This window comes from Phodopus roborovskii, unplaced genomic scaffold (assembly GCF_943737965.1).
Source record: "Phodopus roborovskii unplaced genomic scaffold, PHOROB, whole genome shotgun sequence".
Taxonomy (NCBI): Eukaryota; Metazoa; Chordata; class Mammalia; order Rodentia; family Cricetidae; genus Phodopus; species Phodopus roborovskii.
Window position 1 is genome coordinate 25871373 of NW_026126540.1, and position 20683 is coordinate 25892055.

General features: G+C 47.6%; 2 protein-coding genes across 2 annotated transcripts; both read left to right on the forward strand.

The window, feature by feature from the left end:
- Positions 1-578: 578 nt before the first annotated feature.
- On the forward strand, positions 579-6194 carry Them5 (thioesterase superfamily member 5). Its single transcript, XM_051199023.1, has 6 exons — positions 579-931; positions 1792-1993; positions 3361-3499; positions 5177-5287; positions 5658-5782; positions 6082-6194. Exons 1-6 carry the CDS (start codon positions 809-811, stop codon positions 6123-6125), a joined length of 744 nt encoding a protein of 247 aa, XP_051054980.1. The 5' UTR covers positions 579-808; the 3' UTR covers positions 6126-6194.
- Positions 6195-18657: 12463 nt separating this feature from the next.
- C2cd4d (C2 calcium dependent domain containing 4D) lies at positions 18658-20016 on the forward strand. The gene has a single exon (XM_051199022.1). It carries the CDS (start codon positions 18894-18896, stop codon positions 19908-19910), a length of 1017 nt encoding a protein of 338 aa, XP_051054979.1. The 5' UTR covers positions 18658-18893; the 3' UTR covers positions 19911-20016.
- Positions 20017-20683: the final 667 nt, after the last annotated feature.

Here is a 20683-nt window from a genome sequence, read left to right on the forward strand (position 1 = left end):
AGGAACAGTGAGAAAGATTGTGGAGGGTATGGCGTATATTAGAAGCATTATTTGCCATGGACAGACTGACAGAAGCAGAATGGTAGGGGCTCTGAGGAGAGTTCTGGGACAGACAGTGTAGTGTCTTCTTCTTGGAAGTAGAATTGAGGAAGAAGAGGAATTCACAGCATGAGACTGCAGCCAGGTCCTCTGATTTCCCAACAGGCATCAAGGAAGGAGATGGAGAGCAGGGTTTGTAGCCATCCACAGCCTTCCCCCAGGTGAGAAATCTGGGCACCTGGGAGTCATCAGCTAGGGTGCCACAGGCAATGCTCTCAATAGGTACCTGTCAGTATCTGTGGGTGGGGAGGGGCTGCTGAAGGTATGGAGGCACATACTGCCATCCAGTCTGGATTCTAACACAACAAACTGTGATCTTTCTGCAAATTGTCTTGAGTCCTGCCCACAAAAGTGCAGGGCAGCTCTCTGAGGCCCTATGTGCTCCACAAGTACATAACTACTTGTTTATGTACAGGTACGTCCTCCTGCCCATTCATGCTCAGGAAGCATCTATCCCTCCCCAACACTGGGCAGGGCTCTGAGATCAGCTAAAGGCCCCAAGCCTGTGGGTGTTGTACCAGCCCAGCCCAGTCTTGCACAGTCACCCTCTATTCAGTGGGAGCTCCCTGCTAGAAGAAAGCCTGCACCAGGAGCACCTGGTGGAAGGTGTTTTCACCATCATCTCAGCAACACTGCCTGATACTCACTTGTCCTTGGGAGTCAGCCTCTATCTTCTATCCAAGCAGAGACAGGATCCTGGCATTCAGTTATGATGAGAACAGGCTTCCAGAGGGTGGCAAGACTTGTCCACCACAAAGCTCTCCCAAGAAACCCCCATCTCCTGCCCAAACTCCACCAGGCCTCAGCATTCGGATCCTCCACAGATTCCCTGGTAAGTTCCCAAGGAGTCAGATGAGCTCCCTTCCTCTCTAAGGGTCTAGGGTTCAAGCACCCTAAATCCTCTTTTCCTGTCTTATGTCTGGGCTTCTACGGAGCTGTTTGGTTTGGCAAAGGGAAAATGCTTTGGGGTACTTACTAAACCATATCCCAAACTAAATCTAGTAGGACAAATCCTGGTCCAATTCCTGTGTGGCAACCAGCAATCTCTTATAGGGTTCACACTGCAATAGCTAAGGCCTGTCTGTGAGTGTTTGCAACCAGATGCTTATTACCCTCAGAAGTGACTAATGCATGACATGTGACAGATGACCACATTGCCCACTGACCCTGGCTGTTATATTACACTTCTTTGGGGTTTGAAAGCATTTCAAAGGAGCCACCAGACAGGTCCATAAGCTAACTAGCTCCCGTAGTGAGGGGATAATAAATATCTCTCATCAACTGCAGGTTTACCCCTCAGTGAAACAGTGTCTAAACTGTCCCTCTCCCAACTGTAACAACCTTAATCCCCATTTTTCCCACCTGTTCTATGGCACTAATAGTAGCAGTCCTTCATTTCAAGGAACTACTCATGGTAACAATATTGTACTTCTGCAGTGTGGCTGGAATTGCCAGTCCCTATCCCCATCCCAGACATTCCCATTTCTTTGCTCTTTAACACCATTAGGCCACTTACCCACAGGTGTCTCCAAATCCCCTTGAAGGAGGATGGGCTCTTTCTTCTAGTAACACTCCAGCAGAGAGGACTGAAAAGCCCCAAACCCAGAAATAGACTAAATGATGGTCCCGTAGCCCAAGAACAATCCCCACCTTCCAAGATGTCATCCTGCCATCCTGATTTTTCTTGCCTAGGTTGCGAGATTCTGTCCAGAGAAAACAGATTTAAAGGATTATGCCCTCCCCAATGCCAGCTGGTGTCCAGATATGCTGAGTCTGTACCAAGAATTTCTGGAGAAAACCAAGTCAGGCAGGTGGATTAAACTGCCCTCCTTCAAGTCCAACAGAGAACATATCCAGGGACTTAAGCTCCCATCTGGGCTGGTAACTGCCTCAGGTAAGACCAAGTCTGAAAGGGTCCAGAAGAACACACACACATAAACTCCCCTCACACACACACACATACACCTATACATACACATACCTTCACCCACAACACATACACACACATACCCTTCCACTACTACCACACACACCACTACCCACAGTGAGGGCCCCTGCCTGAAACCCTAGATCAGTTCAGACTGCTGCCATTCAGGAAGGCTAGCCATGGTGGCACAAATTCCAGCACTCAGAAGGCAGAAGCAGGTGAATGTGAGAGTTCCATTCCAGGCCAGTGTGGTCTGCAAAGCCATTCAGGACTACATAGGAACAACTTTTCTCCAAAGGGAAGAGTATGAATATTATCAAAATAAATTGTATTAATTTCCCCAAGAGTTAATTCAATAAAAAGCATTAAGACATCCAGGAAGGAAATTTGTGAGCACCACACACTGAAGGCTCTTCCTGCTGTCTACTACTCTCTCTTCTGCAGACCAGCCATGGATGGGAAGTATGTCTGCACTGGTATCTCTGCCTGGCTCCTTTACTTCGCTGTGAAGGGGATCACACACAAGTGGTACCTTTGCTCCCGGCTGGAGGGCTGCCAGTACAGGGCCCTGCTCTTTCTGGCTTCTCACCAATGGCTCATCCCTCAGCTAAGCTTTGTCCCCACCCTTCCTTCCCAGTCTTGAAAAAAAAAAAAAAAACTTTGGGCCTCCCTTACCTACTGCAGGCCTCGACATGCCACCTTTGCTCTGGTGAGGCAGCACTCTGAAATGTGCAATGAATTTGATTGTCAAAGCAGCCACCTTTATCTTGTCCCACCGTGTGTGTGCGTGTGTGTGTGTGTGTGTGTGTGTGTGTGTGTGTGTGTATCTCTGTATTTTCTTTTTCATTCATACATATGGTTGCTTTGCAATGATGAATGGATGACATAACTAGTAGGTGACCTTTGGATTCATGGTATAGGCCAAGCAGAGTCACAAGACAGGCATGGTGGTATATACCATCAGTACCTGGAGAGGCAGGTAGATCTGATGAGTTCAAAACCAGCCTGGTCTACAGGGTGAGTTCCAAGGCATCCAGGGCTACACAAAAATGTCCTGTCTTGGGGGGGGCGGTTATTTCCACGCTGAGGATATGGCTCAGTTGGTAGAATACTTGCTAGTCCTATACTTTATGAACTTTGTACCCCTAGGACACAGGCTTTCTGAAGACAAGGGTTAAGGATCATATTTTCTTCCCTTCTCCCTTGTAGAAAGGCTCCCTAACAACAGAGATAGGGTTTCTGGTTCTCTCCTCTTGTTCCTGTTAAGCTCATGATGCTGTATCCTGACAGGTCCCCTGAAGTATCTCTGCTTCAAAACTGTCATCTCTCCCCAGACAAACAGGACTGGCGCATCTTTACCAGATGCATCCTACTGGAAGGACAAGGCTATGAATATGTCATCTTTTTCCATCCATCTGAGAAGAAGTCAGTCTGTCTTTTCCAGCCAGGCCCCTACCTGGAAGGGGCACCAGGGTAAGGCCTCAGACAGGCCAGGGTGGATTCCTCGAAGGCTTGGCTCAGCGGAGTGGGTCCAGCACCCACCAGGCCGCACAGTCTCTAAAGACCTAAAACAGGGTACAAGGAACTGGGTTTCATCTTCTCCATGCCAGGCCTGTGAGGACAATTTGAGTTAGCTTCTCCAGGCTCCACTGTGCATGTATGAAGAACCCCCTTCCTGAAGTCTCAGAATGTTCCAGAAATAAAAGTCCTGAGAAAGCAAGGATCCTTTCCCTTCTGAAGAAGAAATCCCAAGGAAACAGGGTGGAGAGAAGTGTGCATGCATTTCATTCAGGGGTGTGTGCACCTATAAAAAGGGGAGGAGCAGATGATCTAACACTAAAGCCAGTCAGTGGACTGAGAGTCCCAGGCAATGCAAGTGAGCAGGAACTGCCCACTGGCTAAGAACTGCTCTGCAGAATAAGCATTTTGCTGGTGAATCCTCTGTCTGATCAGAGAACACAGAGAGGCAAGGGCAGGTCTTGGCACCAATTCATTTTCTCTTCACAGCAATGGAGGCAAATGCCAGAAGTCTGCATGAGATTTGGGGCACTTAATCAGTGAGTTCTTTTTATTCAAATACCTGGTGAGAATATGAAGGCTCAGAATGGTTCAGCAAGGTGTTCAAGAACACAGAGGTAGTGAGTGGCAGAACCAGGACTCCAGCCAGGTGGTGTGATGTCACTAAAGCAGGAAGGGAGGGCCTGAGGATCCCACTGCAGCCTTGGCAGAACAGCAAGACCAGCTAGCCTGGGTCCATGATGGATTGTGCTTACTTTCAAAGCCCAGGTCTGTTTTGGGTCATTTGCATATTCTCTCAGGGTGCCTAGATAGTCTTCCCTAGCTTAACCAACAGTGACAAAGCCTTGTCATGAAGGTCAGTTTGCATAAATGACAATGAAGGTTTCACACACTTGAAGTGACCAAATGACTTCACTATCACACTGAAGAAATAGACTCTGATGTTTTCCAGACAGTGCTGCTCAGAAGCCTACCTTGTTAGCCCTTTAATCAGTCATAAGTTAATTAACCTGCCCTGAAACTGTGGGTCCAACATCAGCTAAGTGACTGACAGGGTGAGAGATGGCCCACACTGGTGTTTCAAAGACCAAAACAAGCTAATCATGGTTGTTCACACCTACAATCCCAGCTCAGGAGACTGAGGCAGGATTGCCATGAGTTCAAGTCTAGACTGGGCTTCAGTGAGATCATGTCTCAAAAAAGCAAAACAACAAAAGACTAAGTCTTTTCCACTCTAAGGGAAAACCACACTAGGGGTTTTTTCTACTCCTTTCAATGTATGCATCCTTCTAAAACGTGGCGACTGCAGCCAGCAATTAGGTGATGAATCAGAAAAAAAGGTCTCTATTAATTTTGTGAAGAAAAAAAAATGTTCTTTTGGTGCAATGGTAGCAGTGGTTAACACATGCTGAAGCAAAAAGGAGGGAAGTTGGGTTTCTTTTGAACTACTGAAGCTCATGGGGTATACTTTCCTGTTTGGCTGCCTAAGATGGCAGATCCATGTCTGGGGGACTCAAGGAAAGAGAAAAGCTTGGGAGGTTTGCTACCTCCCAAGGTATTGAAAAGCAGCCCAGGAAAGGGGTCAATCTAAACAGCCCTAGCCCTAGTCTTACTTCCCCTCCTGATTTCCAGGTTTGCCCATGGAGGGTCACTGGCAGCCATGATGGATGAGACATTTTCTAAAACTGCCTATCTGGCTGGAGAAGGACTGTTCACGCTAAGTCTCAACATCAGGTTTAAAAAGTAAGTGTGGCCGAGTGTTGATGGTATACACCTTTAATTCCAGCACTTGGGAAGCAGAGGCAGGCAGATCTCTGTGAGTTCGAGGCCAGCATGGTCTAAGCAGCTAGTTCCAGTACAGCCAAGGCTACACAGGAAAACCCTGTCTTGAATAAACAAAAAGAAAAGAAAAAGAAAAAGTGTGAATCCTTGGGCCAGGGCTCTATTTCATGAACCTCTGCCATTCAACACCAGGAATCAACAACAAACAGCCCCTGAACCTGAACCTAGGGCTGCATATGAGTCCTGAGGGCAGGGTGAGGTGAGAGAAGGGGAAGGCCAAAGTGGGGAGGTATGGAAATGAACTCAGTTGCCTCCTCTCCCACTCTCCCAGCTTGATCCCCGTGGGCTCTTTGGCTGTCCTGGACATTCAAGTAGAAAAGATTGAGGACCAGAAGCTTCACATGTCCTGCATCGCCCAGAGCAGAGACAAGCAAACAGTCTATGCCAAGTGCTCTGGTAAAGAAAAACACCCTCATCCTCAGGCTGGGCCTGCCACAACCCAACCCACAACAAAGGGAGAGGGGAAGCTAATGATCTAGTCCCAAGCTAGCCCTGTTAGGAGTGGGACTGGGTACCTGCTAGAGGCATGGATGGAGAGAAAGAGAACAAAACTGTTTTCCTAAGTGAGGTATATGCAACACACACCACAGAACAACTTCAGGTGATGGATAATGTGAGGCAAATGGTCCATGCCCTCAGCTGGCTCCTGCTCTCCTGGTCCTGGCTCCCGGCACTCACTTCTCTTTTCCTTGCAGGCGTTTTCCTTCAGATGCAGCTGGAAGAAGATCCACCCCAGTAGCAATGACTATGCCTTCAGCAGAGTGGACAGTGGTGATGACTCGGTCTGCCTGGGACTACCACATGACAGAGAAAGGTCCCCAGGAATCAGGTGGTAGATGAGGGAGTAGGCATTTTTACCAATCTATAATCAGCCCCAAACCTTCTGTAGCTGGAAACAAAATTGTCCATGGGTCAGAGATGGCTCAGTAATTAAGAACACTGACTGTTGATTCCCAGCACCAACACGGTGACTCACAACCATCTGTTGACTCCTGTCCCAGGGGATCCATGTGCTCTTCTTGCCTCCACAGAGTACCAGGCATGCAAACGGTACCTTACATGTAGACCAGACACCCATACAAATAAAATAAACTTTTTAAAAGTTTTTTAAGTTGAATATTTTTTTCTTTTACTCTTCCAATGCCCATCTCCCACCAGCACCAAGAGGGGACATAAAGCTCCTGCCACGTGCCAGGCACCAAATGAGATCTCTGGTCCCCTGCATGCAAGTCAGGGTCACTGGCCTGGAGATGTAGCACAGAGAACCGTATCAGGATCATCTTACTCTTCCCTGGTTCCCGTCAGAAGAGAAGTGTCTGCTGAAAAAGGGACCAAATCCATTTAACTCTATGATCAAGGAGAAAATCTAGAGGAAGCTTTGCCTAAACTGAATTAAACTCAAAAGTTTAAGTAGTGTGAGCTGGGTGGTGGTGACACATGCCTATAACCCCAGCACAGGCAGACAGATCTCTGTGAGTTTGAGACCAGCCTGATCTACAAGAGCTAGTTCCAGAACAGTCTCCAAAGCCACAGAGAAACTCTGTCTGGAAAAAAAAAAGCCAAAACCAAGCCCAAAAAAAAAAAGTTAAGTAATGTGGTGACACCTGGCTATAATCTCAGCATTAGGGAGGGTGAAGTGGGGGGGGGGGACCCTGAGTTCTGGGCTGGGGAGGTGGTTCCATGGGTAAAGCGCTTGTATGAGGACTTGAGTTTAGATCCTCAGAACATGTGGGGAGAAATGAGAGTGGCAAGAATGATCCTGACTCCAGCTGGGATGAGGATGAAGACAGGCATGACCTGGGGCTTGCTGGCCGGCCAGTCTAGCCTAAATAGTGAGCTGCAGGTTTAGTCAGACTTTCTCAAAACCAAGGTAGACAATGATGGAAGAAGAGCCCTCCTCCAGGGTTGCTCCCTAGCCTCCACACGTACACACTTGTGCACAGAGAGAAAGAAAGACAGACAGTTGGTGGGCTGGGAACATAGCACAGTGGTAGGATGTTGGTCTAACATAAACAAGACCTGGGTTCCAGGACCTGCACTGCAAAAAAGATTTAAGTGGGACCAGCTGGTGGTAGGGAAGGTGAAGCAGGGGGAAATGTAAGAACACGGGCACAGTGGGGTAAAAGAGCCCAGGGGATTTCAAGAACCCCAAAGGACTAAATGGCAAGAGACTGGGAAAAGAGACCGCAGCAGGGCAGGTGCAGACACTGAAGGCTTCAGAATCCTCACCCTGGAGACTGAACTTTGCCTTGTACACAACAGGAGCCTTAAAGGATCTGGTGGAGGAGGGGTATCATTAATATTCTGTTTTTATAAAGGCGACTCTGGAAAAAGTCAAGAAGACCAAAGGCAGAGCATTGATTGGCTGGGAGACCCCTGCAAGGCTCTGAACTGAAGACGGTGGGGCTGCACAGGTCAGACTCACAGATAGGAGAGCTTTGGGGAATAAAAGACATTCAGGACTAACACAAGCATCCGTATGGCTGCTCACAAGTACATCCCCAGTTCCAGGGGATCTGATACCTCTTTTCTGGCCTTTATGGGCACTAGGCATAAAAATGGTGCACTGACATACATGTATGAAAACATAAAATGTCTTTAAAAAAACAAAGATAAAGAAATAGAGGGAGGGGAGAAAAGAGGGAATGATATAATTGTATTTTAAATTTAAAAAGAAAAGAAAAATAGAAAAGGGTTTCATGGGTACACTGATAGTAGTAGCCCCTGCCTCTGTTCAGAGAAGTCAGTAGGAAGTCTATGCTCAAGATCTTAGACTAGCAAGTGGTGAAGGATTTGGTTTCAAACCTGTTCTGGGGTTCCAGGATCTGGGGTTTGGATTGGTAACTCAGGAAATCAGAGAGAATAAAACCTTTTGCAGGGGCAACATGGAGTTATGCTCATGAGCAACAGTGGTGAGGAAGATGGATCTTTCCTTCTAAGCAGTCAGTCTCAAATGATGGCCAAAGGATAGGTAGACACAAATTTGAAGGCCTTGACCCAATGCCTCCCAAAAGCTGGAGACAGATGTTTTATGATGGTCAACACAGTCCCCACACATACACTTCTATTTAAAACTTTTCTCCTTTCTGCTTTCATGATTTCCCTTAGTATTCTGTTAAACACGGTGTCTAAATACATTTAAAAATATGTTTTCCTCATTTCATGATCAAGGTTAGTCCATTATTCATCCAAACACTCTCAGAAGAAGTGGGGGGACATATATATTTCATCCCTCTTAAGCCGTTTTTTAACTAAAAATAAATAAGGGATAGAGATAGTTATGTTTGAGTGCCATATTCAATAGGTTGGTTGTAGCTGGGTGTTGGTGGTGTATACCATTAGTCCCAGCACTCAGGAGGCAGAGGCAAGCAGATCTCTGTGAGTTCTAGGCCAGCCTGGTCTACAAAGCTAGTTCCAGGACAGGCTCCAAAGCAGTACAGAGAAACCATGTCTCAGAAAGAAAAAAAAAAAGAAAAAGAAAAAACGTTGGTTGCATCCTGGCACTTTGTTATACTGTGGAAATCTACGGAGTTGGGAGCCTTTCAGGTACAGTTTCATGTCCAGGCACACACAGGGGTCAGCAGGAAGTACACTATTTGAGAAGGATTAGGAGGAATGTCCTTGTTGGAATAGACATGGTTTTCTTAGAGGAAGTGTGTCACTGGGTGTGGGATTTGAGACTCCAAAAGCCCAAGCCAAGCCCGGTTCCCTCTCTTGGTCTGTGGATCAGGATGTAGCCTCAGCTACTGCTCCAGTGCCATTCATGTCATCATGATGATAATGAACTAAACCTCTAAAACTCTAAGCAAGTACCTATTTAAATGCTTTCTTTTATAAGCATTGCCTTGGTCGTGGTGTCTCTTCACAGCAATGGAACAGTGACTAAGACAGCCATCCAGGCAAAAGTGTCAACTTATTCTCCTTGAAACAAAGGATAAGTGTTCCTAGATGCCTAAATCCTGAACAAAAAGAAACCAAAAAGTTAGTAGCCACTGTCTTAGTTAGGGTTTCTATTGTTGTGAAGAGACACCATGACCATGGAAACTCTTATAAAGGAAAACATTTAACTGGGTGGCTTACAATTTAGAGGTTCAGTCCACTATCATCATGGTGAGACATGGCAGTGTGTATACAGACAATGTGCCACAGAAGTAGCTGAGAATTCTACATCTTGTGCAGGCAACAGGAAGTAAACCATATGGCTTGGGCATATATGAGACCTCAAAACCCACCTCCACTTGAAGGAAGTGACACACTTCCTCCAGCTATTCCAACAAAGCCACACCTCCTAAGAGTGCCTCTCCCTTTGGGGGGCCATTTCCTTTCAAACCACTGCATCATTGCACACAACATCTATCTATCCAAGAAAGCAAGAGGCTTCATACCAGCTTCTAAAGAAAGAGACTTCCTGGAACTAAGACTGCTGAGCTAGGCCAACAATTAAAGGTCCTGAGTGATAAGCCAGACTGTAAGACATAGTCTGTCATCAGTGAGCATTAGCAGCCAATTCATACTGCCTGAGGACACCACACAAGCCCTCACTAAATGGAGCAATACCCAAAAGCAGTGTTTTGTTTAGTCTTGTTTTGTTACAGGAGCCTTGTAGCATTTGCCTGCTGACCTAGAAACAAAGACCTGCCCTGCTCTGCATCTCTCTCATCTGGCCTGGACCCAGGAAAGCACTCTGCACTGGCTCACTCCTCTGAGTATTCTACAGCGGCACCAGCAAGAGCAAGAAAATCAGGACACCTAAGAAGTCTCTATGGTTTGAATATGCCTTCTCTCCTCTAAAACTCTTGTTGAAACTTGATGCCATTAGATGGGTGCTGGGAAGTAAGGTTTTTAAGAGATAATTAGGCCTTTAGGAGAGTTGTTTTTTTATTGCATGACATTATTACTCTCTCTGTGTGTGTGTGTGTGTGTGTGTGTGTGTGTGTGTGTGTGTGTCTGCGTGCGCACATGCGCGAGTGCGCGTGCATATGTAAAATCTGCAGGAGTCAGTTCTCTTTCTCACCTTCTCACCACCGTGTGGGTCCCAGGTAAAGGAAACCCCCAAAACCAGGACTATAAAGCAGGCCCAAGACTCCAAGAAATCTGCTACCCATGGAAGTTTCAGAAAGTGTTACAATAAAGTTCATGAGTGGCCTTGGCAGATTCCATGACAGGTGAGGGTGACCAAGGCAGGGCACAAACATGCCAGGCAGACAGCGCTTAAGTGAGTCTTATTAGAAAGGGAAAGCAGGGTGAGGGTGGGGTGTAAAGAGACACAGAGAGAGGACAGAAGAGAAGAGAACACAGGACTTTTCTTGTCTGTCCCAGGGGAACAGCAGCAAAGAGGAAAAAGAGAGCGTTCGTGTGGGGACAGAGGGATGTTGTCTGTCTTTTAAAATGGGGTCCTTTGCATCTGCGTGCAGACTGTGCAACCACTGAACCATGGGCTGACCCGGGTACTGCCTGAGTGAATTCTGCTGGGTGACAGGGGCAGGCCAGCATAATGCTTGAATCCTTACAAACAGCCCTGGAACCAGAAGGTTGCAAAAATGGGCAATTTCTGTCTGTCTGTCTGTCTGTCTGTCTCTCTCTCTCTCTCATTCTGTAGGGTTTTTAGGGTTTTTTGTTTTGTTTTGGGGGGTTTTTTGGGGTGTTTTTTTGGGGGGGCGGGGAGGGGTCTCAGGAAAAAAAAGGTGGTTTTTCCAGAAAAGCAGTTTCTGGATCTGGCCATGCCCCACCCTCTCCCTATTCTCAACTTCAAACACTGTAAGGTTTCAGGGGCAGGGTGCTGCCTCTTAGACCTGTAAATCTACCCTCAGTATCAAGGTCAACCTGAATTCCCATGCTTTATTTCACCTATATACTAAAACTCTCCTTCTTTCTTCCTTCTTTATCTTCCTCCTCCTCCTTCTCCAAAGACTCTCCATGTAACTCTGGCTATTCTGGGTCAGACAGGCCTTGAACTCACAGAGATAAACCTGCTTCTATCTCCTGAGTGCTGGGATTAAAGACAGGCAATACCATACCCAACTCTGAAACTCTGTGCACAAAACTTCTGAAAAATTGCATCTGGTTGTGAAAATTCCTGAAAGGAATCCGTTTGAGGGACTGATTGGCTGATTAGAATTTCATACCTGGGAGAGACTGGAATGTGGCTGGACCAGAGGCAACATTCCAACCTTATCTTGTGCTAAATTCTGGCCCTCCAGAACAGCCATTCCTTGCTCCCCACCTCCACCCCCATGTTGGAACTAACTTCTTGTGACAATAGATTTTAAAAACTTTTAGGATCTATTAACGTAGCAGACAACTAACGTCTATCAATCCAAAAGCTGTGAACACTGCCAGATTGCATCTTGAGCCTATAGGAAGGTTTCCCCCATGCCCAATTACCTGTCTCTCTGATGTACCCACCAATGTATCTTGAACTTGCCTTGATTTATGAATTTCTCTGTCCCGTTAAAACTATAAAAATTCTGTGACATTGCTTCTATGATGGAACATGGAAGGAGGGTGATAAACTAAATCTGTGTTCCTGGGCATGGTCATTCAACATGGCTCCAGAAAAAAACTATCTCTTATTCCCTTTAAGATGACAGATGTGGGGTTTGCTTCAACAACTCGAATTCTTACACCAGAGATCCAACTCAGGTCATTAGCCTTGGCAGCAGGCGCTTTTATCTACTGATTTATCTTGTTAACCCATTTGTTAAAAGGGCTCAAAGCCATCCACAGCCAAGCACTAGGCTGAGTTCCTGGAGTCCAGTCAAAGAGAGGAGGAGGGATTATATGAGCAAGGCAGGGTCAAGGCCATGATGGGAAAACCCACAGAAACAGCTGACCTGAGTTTGTATGGGAGCTCATGGACTCTGTACCTACAGAGTGGGTCAAACTAGGCTCTCTGCATGTGGGTGACAGTTGCATGGCTTGGTCTGTTTGTGGGGCTCCTGGCAATGGGAACACGATCTATCCTTGCTGCATGAGCTGGCTTTTTGGAGCCCATTCCCTATGGTGGGATGCTTTGCTCAGGCTTGATGCAGAGGAGAGGGGCTTAGCCCTGCCTCAACTTGATGTGCCAGGCTTTGTTGACTCCCATGGGAGACCTTACCCTTTGTAAGGAGTGGATGGGGAATGGAAACTTTGTCAAGAATAGCAGCAGTGCCAAGTGTCTTCACTTGCTGAGCTGGCTCACTGCATGGTTTCTGATGGGGGGGTGCTTCAAAATGAACATTGAGTCAGATTACAGAGGAGAAGGAACTTATTACGAAGATTATCAACACCATGGATAGATAGACAGAAGCAACAGCATGGCAGGGTCTCTGAAGAAAGGACTGGGAGACCCCATGGCAAGAGAGTGTTTTCATACCTTTCTGAGGATAGGTGTTACAAGAGCCTCCAACCAGGCTCTCTGACTCCATGCAGTTGGCAGGAAAGTGGGTGGGGAGCAGAATAAATGACCAATATCCCCTTTGATGTTAAGTCACTTCTGGGTTGAGAGATCATGGCACCCACAAGTCTGTTAGGGACTCACAATGTCTCAGTGTATTTGTCAGTATTCTCTAGAGTCACAGAACTTACCAAGTGTGTGTGTGTGTGTGTGTGTATGTGTGTGTGTGTGTGTGTGTATGCATATATATGTTTTATACCCCCCATAATAGGTTTCTCCAATGACACAGTAAGCAAGATCCAACTGAATTTAAAAAGTACAACAGGTTTATTTAAGCAAAGCAACTAACTCTTGGATGGATTCTGATTCTCCAGACCCAGAGATGGAGGCCAGAGAAGCCGCATCCACAAACAAAAGCAAGGAGACTTTATAGGTTGTAGACAAGGGGTGATGACTTGTCTATCACAAGCTGGCTTTGTTCCCAAGTATGGCCAAAAACTGCATGCTTTAGACAGGGACTTGGACAGCTGGCAACTTTAGGGGAGGAAGCTGCCACAACCTCCAAGAATGTGGAACTAAGCTTTTTGGTACCTTCCCTTTGTTCAAAGATTCTGAGTAGGTGGAGTTTGGAGGGAGAGACAGGAATGGGGCTTTCTGGATCAAGCAGGGGTAAACTGGAGGTTCCAATAGGAATATATACATATATATTTCTATGTATATGCATGATTTACTAATCTAACTAAGCTAACAATGGCTAGCTGTGAACAGAAAGTCCAAGAATCTAGTAGTTTCTCAGTCGCACAAGGCTGGGAGTCTCAACTGGTCTGTATATGCTGGAATCCTGAAAAAGCAGGATCCAATAGATAAAGGAATGGATGTGCTAGCAAGGCAACAAGCAAGCAAAAGCAAAACCTTCCTTCTTTGATTGTCCTTCTATGGGCTTCCAGCATCAGGTATGACCCAGATTAAAGTTGTGTCTTCCCACCTCAAGACCTAGGTTAAAGGAATGTATCTTCCCACCTCAAGAACAGGATTAGAGTTGTCTTCTGCTCCAAAGGTCCAGACTAGACATGGATTCACCACTTCAGACCAAGCAGCCTATCCCTCACAGGTGTGGCTTCCCCTTATGCACTGTAGTTCATCCCAGATAGTCAAGTTGACACCAAGAACAGCCCTCACACTCAGCAAGGTGCCCACTGGTATCTGTAAAGGGGAAAGCTGGTGCTGAGTATAGTGGCCTGGACAACAGATAGAGTCTAACATTACATTCTTAAACTCAACTCTTATCTTTTTCTGTGGACTTTATATCAGCATACAAACATGCTAATTGTTTCTCTTAGTTTAAAAAAAAAAACTCTCTTGAGCTGAGCATGGTAGCATATATCTGTAATACCAGCACTTTGGAGTCAGAGGTAGAAAGATCAGGAATACAAGGACAATCTGCTATATAGTGAGTTACAGAGTACATGAGATGCTATCTCCAAAAAAAAAAAAAAAAAGCAACAGAGATCATACCTTTAATCCCAGCACTCTAGAGGCAAAGGCAGGTAAATCTCTACGAGTTCAAACTCAAGGCCAGCCTGGTCTACATAGCAAGTTCCAAGATAGCTAGGGCTATATAAAGAGACTGTCTCAAAAAAAATAAAACTAAAACTAAAAATCTCTCTCTCTTCTCTCTCTCTCATGCACACACATATACAAACATACAGAGAGAGAGAGAGAGAGAGAGAGATCTATAACAGAAGGCTAAAAAGATCTAAAGATCTTAGTTAAGAGCACTTGCACAGGCCGGTGGTCACTCCCTGACACACAAATAAATAAATAATAAATGTTGAAAACACATACATGTGCCTCAGTTGGTGGAGTACTTACCTAGCATGCACAAGACCCTAGGTTCAATCCCACCACTGTATAAACTGAGTGTGGAAGTGCACATCCGTAATCCCAGCATTTGGGAGCTGAAGGCAAGAGGACCAAGAGTTCAAAGACATCTTCTATTACATAGAGATTTCAAAATAATTCAAGGACAGCCTGTCTCAAAACAACAAATTCTCTCTTGATTCTCCTCTCCCTTGGGCCATGGTCCCATTTTGCTTTACCCTTTCAGCCAACTCTCCAGCAGAATTTTTCCTTTGCTTTCTTCCATCTTTTTCAAAAAGATTTGGTTTAAGTGTGTGTGTGTGTGTGTGTGTGTGTGTGTGTGTGTGTGTGTGTGTGTGTGTCCTGAAGGCTTGCAACCTGTAATGGGAAATAGAACTCTACCACCAAAAATAAAGATTTTGCTGCTGCCATAAGAATCTATGTCTCATCTCTAGGCACAAGATTCATATAGCTAAAGTCAACCCTACATTTCCCACTTAAGTGTCTAACATTAAAGGGTCTCAAACAACAGACATGAAACTGAGTACCTGATATTTCCTCTCTTAATAAAATGGTAACTTCATTCTCTCAGATGCTTAGGCCAAAAATCTTTGAATGGGAATGAGTCCATCTGGAAGTCCTCTCTTCAGAGTACATCAGAAACAGACTCTCACAGTCCTGGACCATGCACCTGTCATCTCATGCAACATTAATTCAGCAGTGTCCCCCCCTTCTCTTTCTACATCCTCAACAGACATCAGGCTTCTTTAACACAGGAGACATGCCTGGACATCACTCTTCACCTCCTTGATGCTTAACCAATGCAAACGTCACCATTGCCTGCCCTCCCCCAGGAAATAATAAACTACATCTGCCAGGGGGATGTTTCCTTGTTGGTATATTCCCAGATCATGAACTGAGCAGATATGCAACAACTATAGATGAATGAAGCCCCAAGATCAAGTTTTCACAAATCTTACTCTACTTTTGCACTTATTTTACAAGTCAAAACTGTCCTTCTCGGGGCAGGAGAAATGGCTCAATGGTTTAGAGCACTTGCTGTTCTTGCAGAAGACCCTGGTTTGGTTTCCAGCACCCATAGAGCACCTTGAAACTACCTACAACTCCAGTCCCAGATGGTCCAATGTTCTCTTCTGGCCTCCTCTGGCATTGCACCCACTTTGTATATGAAGACAAAACACTTATTCACATAAAAATAAATCTTTTTTAATGTCCTCATCACTCCATATTAAACTGGGTTCTCTGTTTTCTTGCCATGAGTCAGCCTAAATAATGACCATGTGTTACTCTGTGTAATCCTCACACCTCTGAGTATTAGGGACATTCCTTCTACCCACCAATGGGAGAGGTAAACTGCATGTGAGAGGCCACAAGCTGGCATCTCAAAGCCAGCATCCCCACTTCTACCTCCCAGTCCATCTGACAATTGCCCAGACTATGGAATGTGACAGTTTCCCCTGAAAACCAGTAGGACTATACAGAGTCAGGGGCTTTGGGCCAACAAGGTAGGAGATTACAAGAGGAACAAAGCATGTGACCCTCAAGTATCGTCAGATGACAAAATCATCACTGCTTTCCTGATTTATTTCACGCCCTTGCATTCCAGTTTGTCTTGGGGCTATGCTTGTTGCAGACATGTCCCTTGTCCCTCTCTTAGGTCCCCATTCTGTGTACTCAGTACTGCATCTAGTACAATTTAGACTTTGAGTGAACAGATGGACAATGTGTTTCAAGTGTAATTCTGCTTAATAGCATTCATTTATACCTTTAAAATCCCAATTGAAGAGCTGGAGGGATGATTCATCGGTTAAGAGCACTTGCTGCTCTTCCACGGGGCCCAGGTTTGATTTCCAGCACCCATCTGGTGACTCATAGCTGTCTATAACTCCAGCTCCAGGAGATCTGATGCCCTCTTCTGGCTTCTGAGGACACCAGGCATACACATCATACACAGACATACATGCAGACTAAACACTCATATACATATTTTTTTAAATCCTGACTGAGTACACGGCTTGTGCCAAGCACTTTCCTTATGACATTTACATCCTAACAAGGGTGCAGACATTTAAAATAATAATAATCACATAATGGTTTACACCTGTAGTCCCCAAATATGGGGGCCTGGACTAGGCAGGTTAGCCTGGGCTATACAGGAAATTCCAGGCCACTCACTCTAACCCACATAAACTAATTAATTAATTAATAAACAACCAATACCATAAAATAAAAAGATGGGGAGTGCTGTGAAATAGGACAGGAGGCATCCCTAATTAAGAAGAGAAGTTGTCAATCAGGGAAAAGGCGGGAAATCGCCCATGCTAAGGAAGGAGGGTGGTGGACCTGTAAAACTGATAATCTCATCTTCTTCCCAGTGGCTACCTGTGCTTCCTAAAGTCTGCCAAAGATGTAGGACTCAAGTCCACTGGTCCTCACTGTAGGTGGAACCAGCTGTCCTTAGTGTTTATATCCAGAAATCCTGAGCCTAGCAGCTTGTTTGTTTGTTTGTTTGTTTGTTTGTTTGGAAGGGGTGCTGGATATAATTCAGAGAAATAAACTAGTCACTGAAAGCCAAACTGCTGAGGAGTTTCTGGAGTGGCTCCAGAACTTTATATTAGGGGCCAAGACAGGATCCCAGCAGGGAGGGTTTTACAGAAGACAGGCTGTGTGTGAATATGGCTAAGGGCTTTGCCTGGAAGGGTTGGGACAACAGCTAGTCACTGGCCACTGATGGCAGTGTCCCTTTTCTCTGCCGCCCTCCCAACCTTGGCAGCACATGTTCAGGTCTAGCTGGCTGCTGCTGGAAATCTGGCTCTGACTAGAGGAAGGAGTTAAGAAAGCCCTGCTGAAGGCCAGAGAGACAGACCTGTGTTTATCCAGGAAAAGAAGACATAGGCAGCAGAGGCCCCTGCCAGCTCCTCCCAGAAAGACGGGGCCCTGGGGGAGCAAGCTAGAGAGGAAGCTGATCCCCTAGGGCTCTGCACTGTGGGGACAGAAGCCAGAGGCTGGTTTCCAGCTGCCGCCCACGGGTAAGATTTGCACTCTGGGTGCCTGACATGCGCTCGGAGTCCCTGGCACTTTCGTTGCTCCTGTGACTCCATGCAGGGGAGCCTTGAGCCGCTGCAAAGAAGTCTCCCTGGACCCACACTAGGGGTATGGGGGTGGAGAATCAATGGTGCCTTTGTGCTCTGAGCTTTCCTAAGAGTGGACAGTGGGAGGGACCACTCAACTGCCCAGCTCTGCCTTACAGCCTCAGGATGTGGCCGGGCTGAGAAGCTGGGGGGAGGGGGTGTAAAGAGGAGAGGAGAGGGGTTCTGTGACTCACCGAAAGAGGTGAATCTCTCTGCACTGGCTCTGAGTGTCTGTAGATCAGCAATCAGGAGTGTTCCTAGCTGCTAGAAGCAGAAGTGAGTCTCTTTCAGGAGCAACTTGAGAAGGTGAAGGGTGATTTGGGGGAGGAGACAAGAGTCAGATCGGGCTAGAGCTCAAGAATAGATCAATCCAGAGAAGCAGGCTCAGAAGCTGCCTGAGCAGAGAAGGAGCCTCGAGAGCCCCAGACCAGATCATGGGTGTAGGACAAGGGGCCAGCCTACCTAGGGCAGCGATAATCGTATGGAGCTAGAGTACATATATGATCAGGATTCATATCTGGATCCATGATTCTGACTATAAGCCTTTGGGTCATATGGGTGTTGATTCCCTCTAACCCTGATGTGAGTGGAGTAAACTAGGCCTCCATCTGAAAGTGGTTTTTAAAAATTTATTTATTTTATATGTATGAGGGTTTTGCCTGCATGTATGTATGTATGTGCACTGTGTCATGCCTGGTGCCTGCAGCTGTCAGAAGAGGGTGTTGGATCCCTTGGTATTGGAGTTATGGGCGATTGTGAATCACCATGTGGGTGCTGGGACCCAAAGCCAGGTCCTCGGCAAGAGCAGCAAGTGTTCTTAACCACTGAGCCATCTCCAGACCTTCCATCTGAAAATCTTACTGTCTAACCCTGTGCTCCATTTCTCCAGTTTCCAGACTTCACCGTTTTCTTTTACCTGCTTATAAATACCAGCCTTGTGCCCCATGAGTTTGGGGACAAGGCCACGGAGGCAGCCGGCCAAGTATTGGCTCTCAGCAGCACCACAGACCTTCCCACCCCCTTCTCTTTTCTCAGCACACCCCTGTCCAGGGCTTCCAACCTGGAAGCTGGATTTGGACGTTCTCAGCCTCAGTGCTTCATCATCCCCACCCACTGCATGTGGCTCTTGGAGAAAGCCGGCTACAGGGCAGAGACCGGGGCGAGGCAGGCGCACTCCAGCCTGGTCCCCAGGCGCCGGGCCCCACGCTCGCCCTCGCACTGCAACCCTAACATCCTCACCCCGGACCGCATCCCGCAGTTCTTCATCCCGCCTCGGCTCCGGGACCCCAGCGGCGCCGAGGCCAAGGTGGACCGCAACCTGGGCGGCCGGAACCTCCCCGCCACCTGCTCGCTGCCGCACCTGGCGGGCCGCGAGGGCTGGGCCTTCCTGCCCGAGAGCCCGCACACGCGCCGCCGGGAGTCCCTGTTCCACGTGCCGCGCGGCCTGGCTGCAGGTCTAGCCCCGGCGCAGTCGCGGCTGCACGTCTCGGCCCCGGACCTCCGCCTGTGTCGGGCCCCTGACAGCGACACGGCCTCGTCGCCCGACTCGTCTCCCTGCGGCTCCCCGCGCACGCCTTGGCCGCACTCCTTGTCCCCCGACGAGACTGGCTCGGCAGACACCAGCCCGTACGCGGCGCGCCGCACGCCGCCGCTCTTCCACCTGGACTTCCTCTGCTGCCAGCTGCGGCCCATCAAGGACAGCGTGCTGCGCCTGGAGCCCCGCGGCGGGCAGCTGCGCCTGTCCACCGAGTACCAGGCGGGGCCCGGGCGCCTGCGGCTGCGCCTGGTGAGCGCCGAGGACCTTCCTCGGCCGCGGGCCCGCCCCGGGAGCGGCGGCGGCGGCTGCTGCGTGGTGTTGCGGCTGCAGCCACGCGTTAGGCCGCGAGCTCAGCGGAGCCGCGTGGTCCAGGGCAGCTCCAACCCGATCTTCAATGAAGATTTCTTCTTCGAAGGGCTGGGCCCGCCAGACCTGGCCGCCCGCAGTCTGAGGGCCAAGGTGCTGGATAGGGGCGCGGGGCTGCGCAGGGACGTGCTGCTGGGGGAGTGTGAGACGCCCCTCGTCGCCCTGCTGCCCCCACTGGCTGGGGGTCTAGGCCCAGGGTCTTCCCTGGCACCTGCACATCTCAGCCTGTAGACTGACACCACAGCTTCCTTGGCCCCCACTGTGTCTGCAGCCCTCATTCTTGTCATCTGCCCAACGTGTATTTATTTTTGTTAATAAAACATCAGTTTGTCTCTAACTACATGCTCCCCAGTGGGCACCAAAAACTCTAGGCTTTGCAGCAACTCTTTTCCTTCCTTCTGCCCAGTCCACTAGGATGAGCAGGAGCAGAACTTCAGCAGTGGTCCAAAAGATTGAGAATACGCAGCCATCAGAAACTCTGGAAGTGCTTGCTAAACATGCAGAGCCTAGTATCCATCCCCAAGAGATGCTACTTCAAAAGGACTAGGCTGAGTGGGGTCGAGCGAGGGTCCTGCCTTAGTTTTATTTCCATTGCTATGATAAACTACCCCCCCAAAGCAATTTTTACAAAGAAAGGGTTTATTTGGTTTACAATTCCAGATGGTAGACCATCATTGTGGAGAAACCAAGGCCAGGACTTGAAGCAGCTAGTCACATTCACAGTCAGGAGCAGAAAGAGAGAGAACTGGAGAGGCTCAGTGGTTGAGAGCACTCTTGTCCTTCCAAAGTACCCAAGTTCGGTTCCCAGCAACCACTGGCAGCTTACAACTGCCTGTGAGACTCTGGTTCCAGGGGAACTGATGCCTTCTTCTGGCCTCGGAAGGTCAGACATGCACATACATACATGAATATACATACATTCATATAAATAAAAATAAATAAACCAGAGAATGGTGACTCGTGCCTTTAATCACAAGCACTCGGGAGGTAGGGGCAGGTGGATC

What these genes read in the sequence shown, in the direction of transcription:
- Them5 (XM_051199023.1), top strand. Translation starts at nt 809, where the DNA reads ATGATGAGAACAGGCTTCCAGAGGGTGGCAAGACTTGTCCACCACAAA. An exon ending in TACCTGGAAGGGGCACCAGG is followed by an intron (nt 3,500 to 5,176) that starts GTAAGGCCTCAG and finishes CCTGATTTCCAG; the next exon opens with GTTTGCCCATGGAGGGTCAC. An exon ending in CTCAACATCAGGTTTAAAAA is followed by an intron (nt 5,288 to 5,657) that starts GTAAGTGTGGCC and finishes CCACTCTCCCAG; the next exon opens with CTTGATCCCCGTGGGCTCTT.
- C2cd4d (XM_051199022.1), top strand. Translation starts at nt 18,894, where the DNA reads ATGTGGCTCTTGGAGAAAGCCGGCTACAGGGCAGAGACCGGGGCGAGG.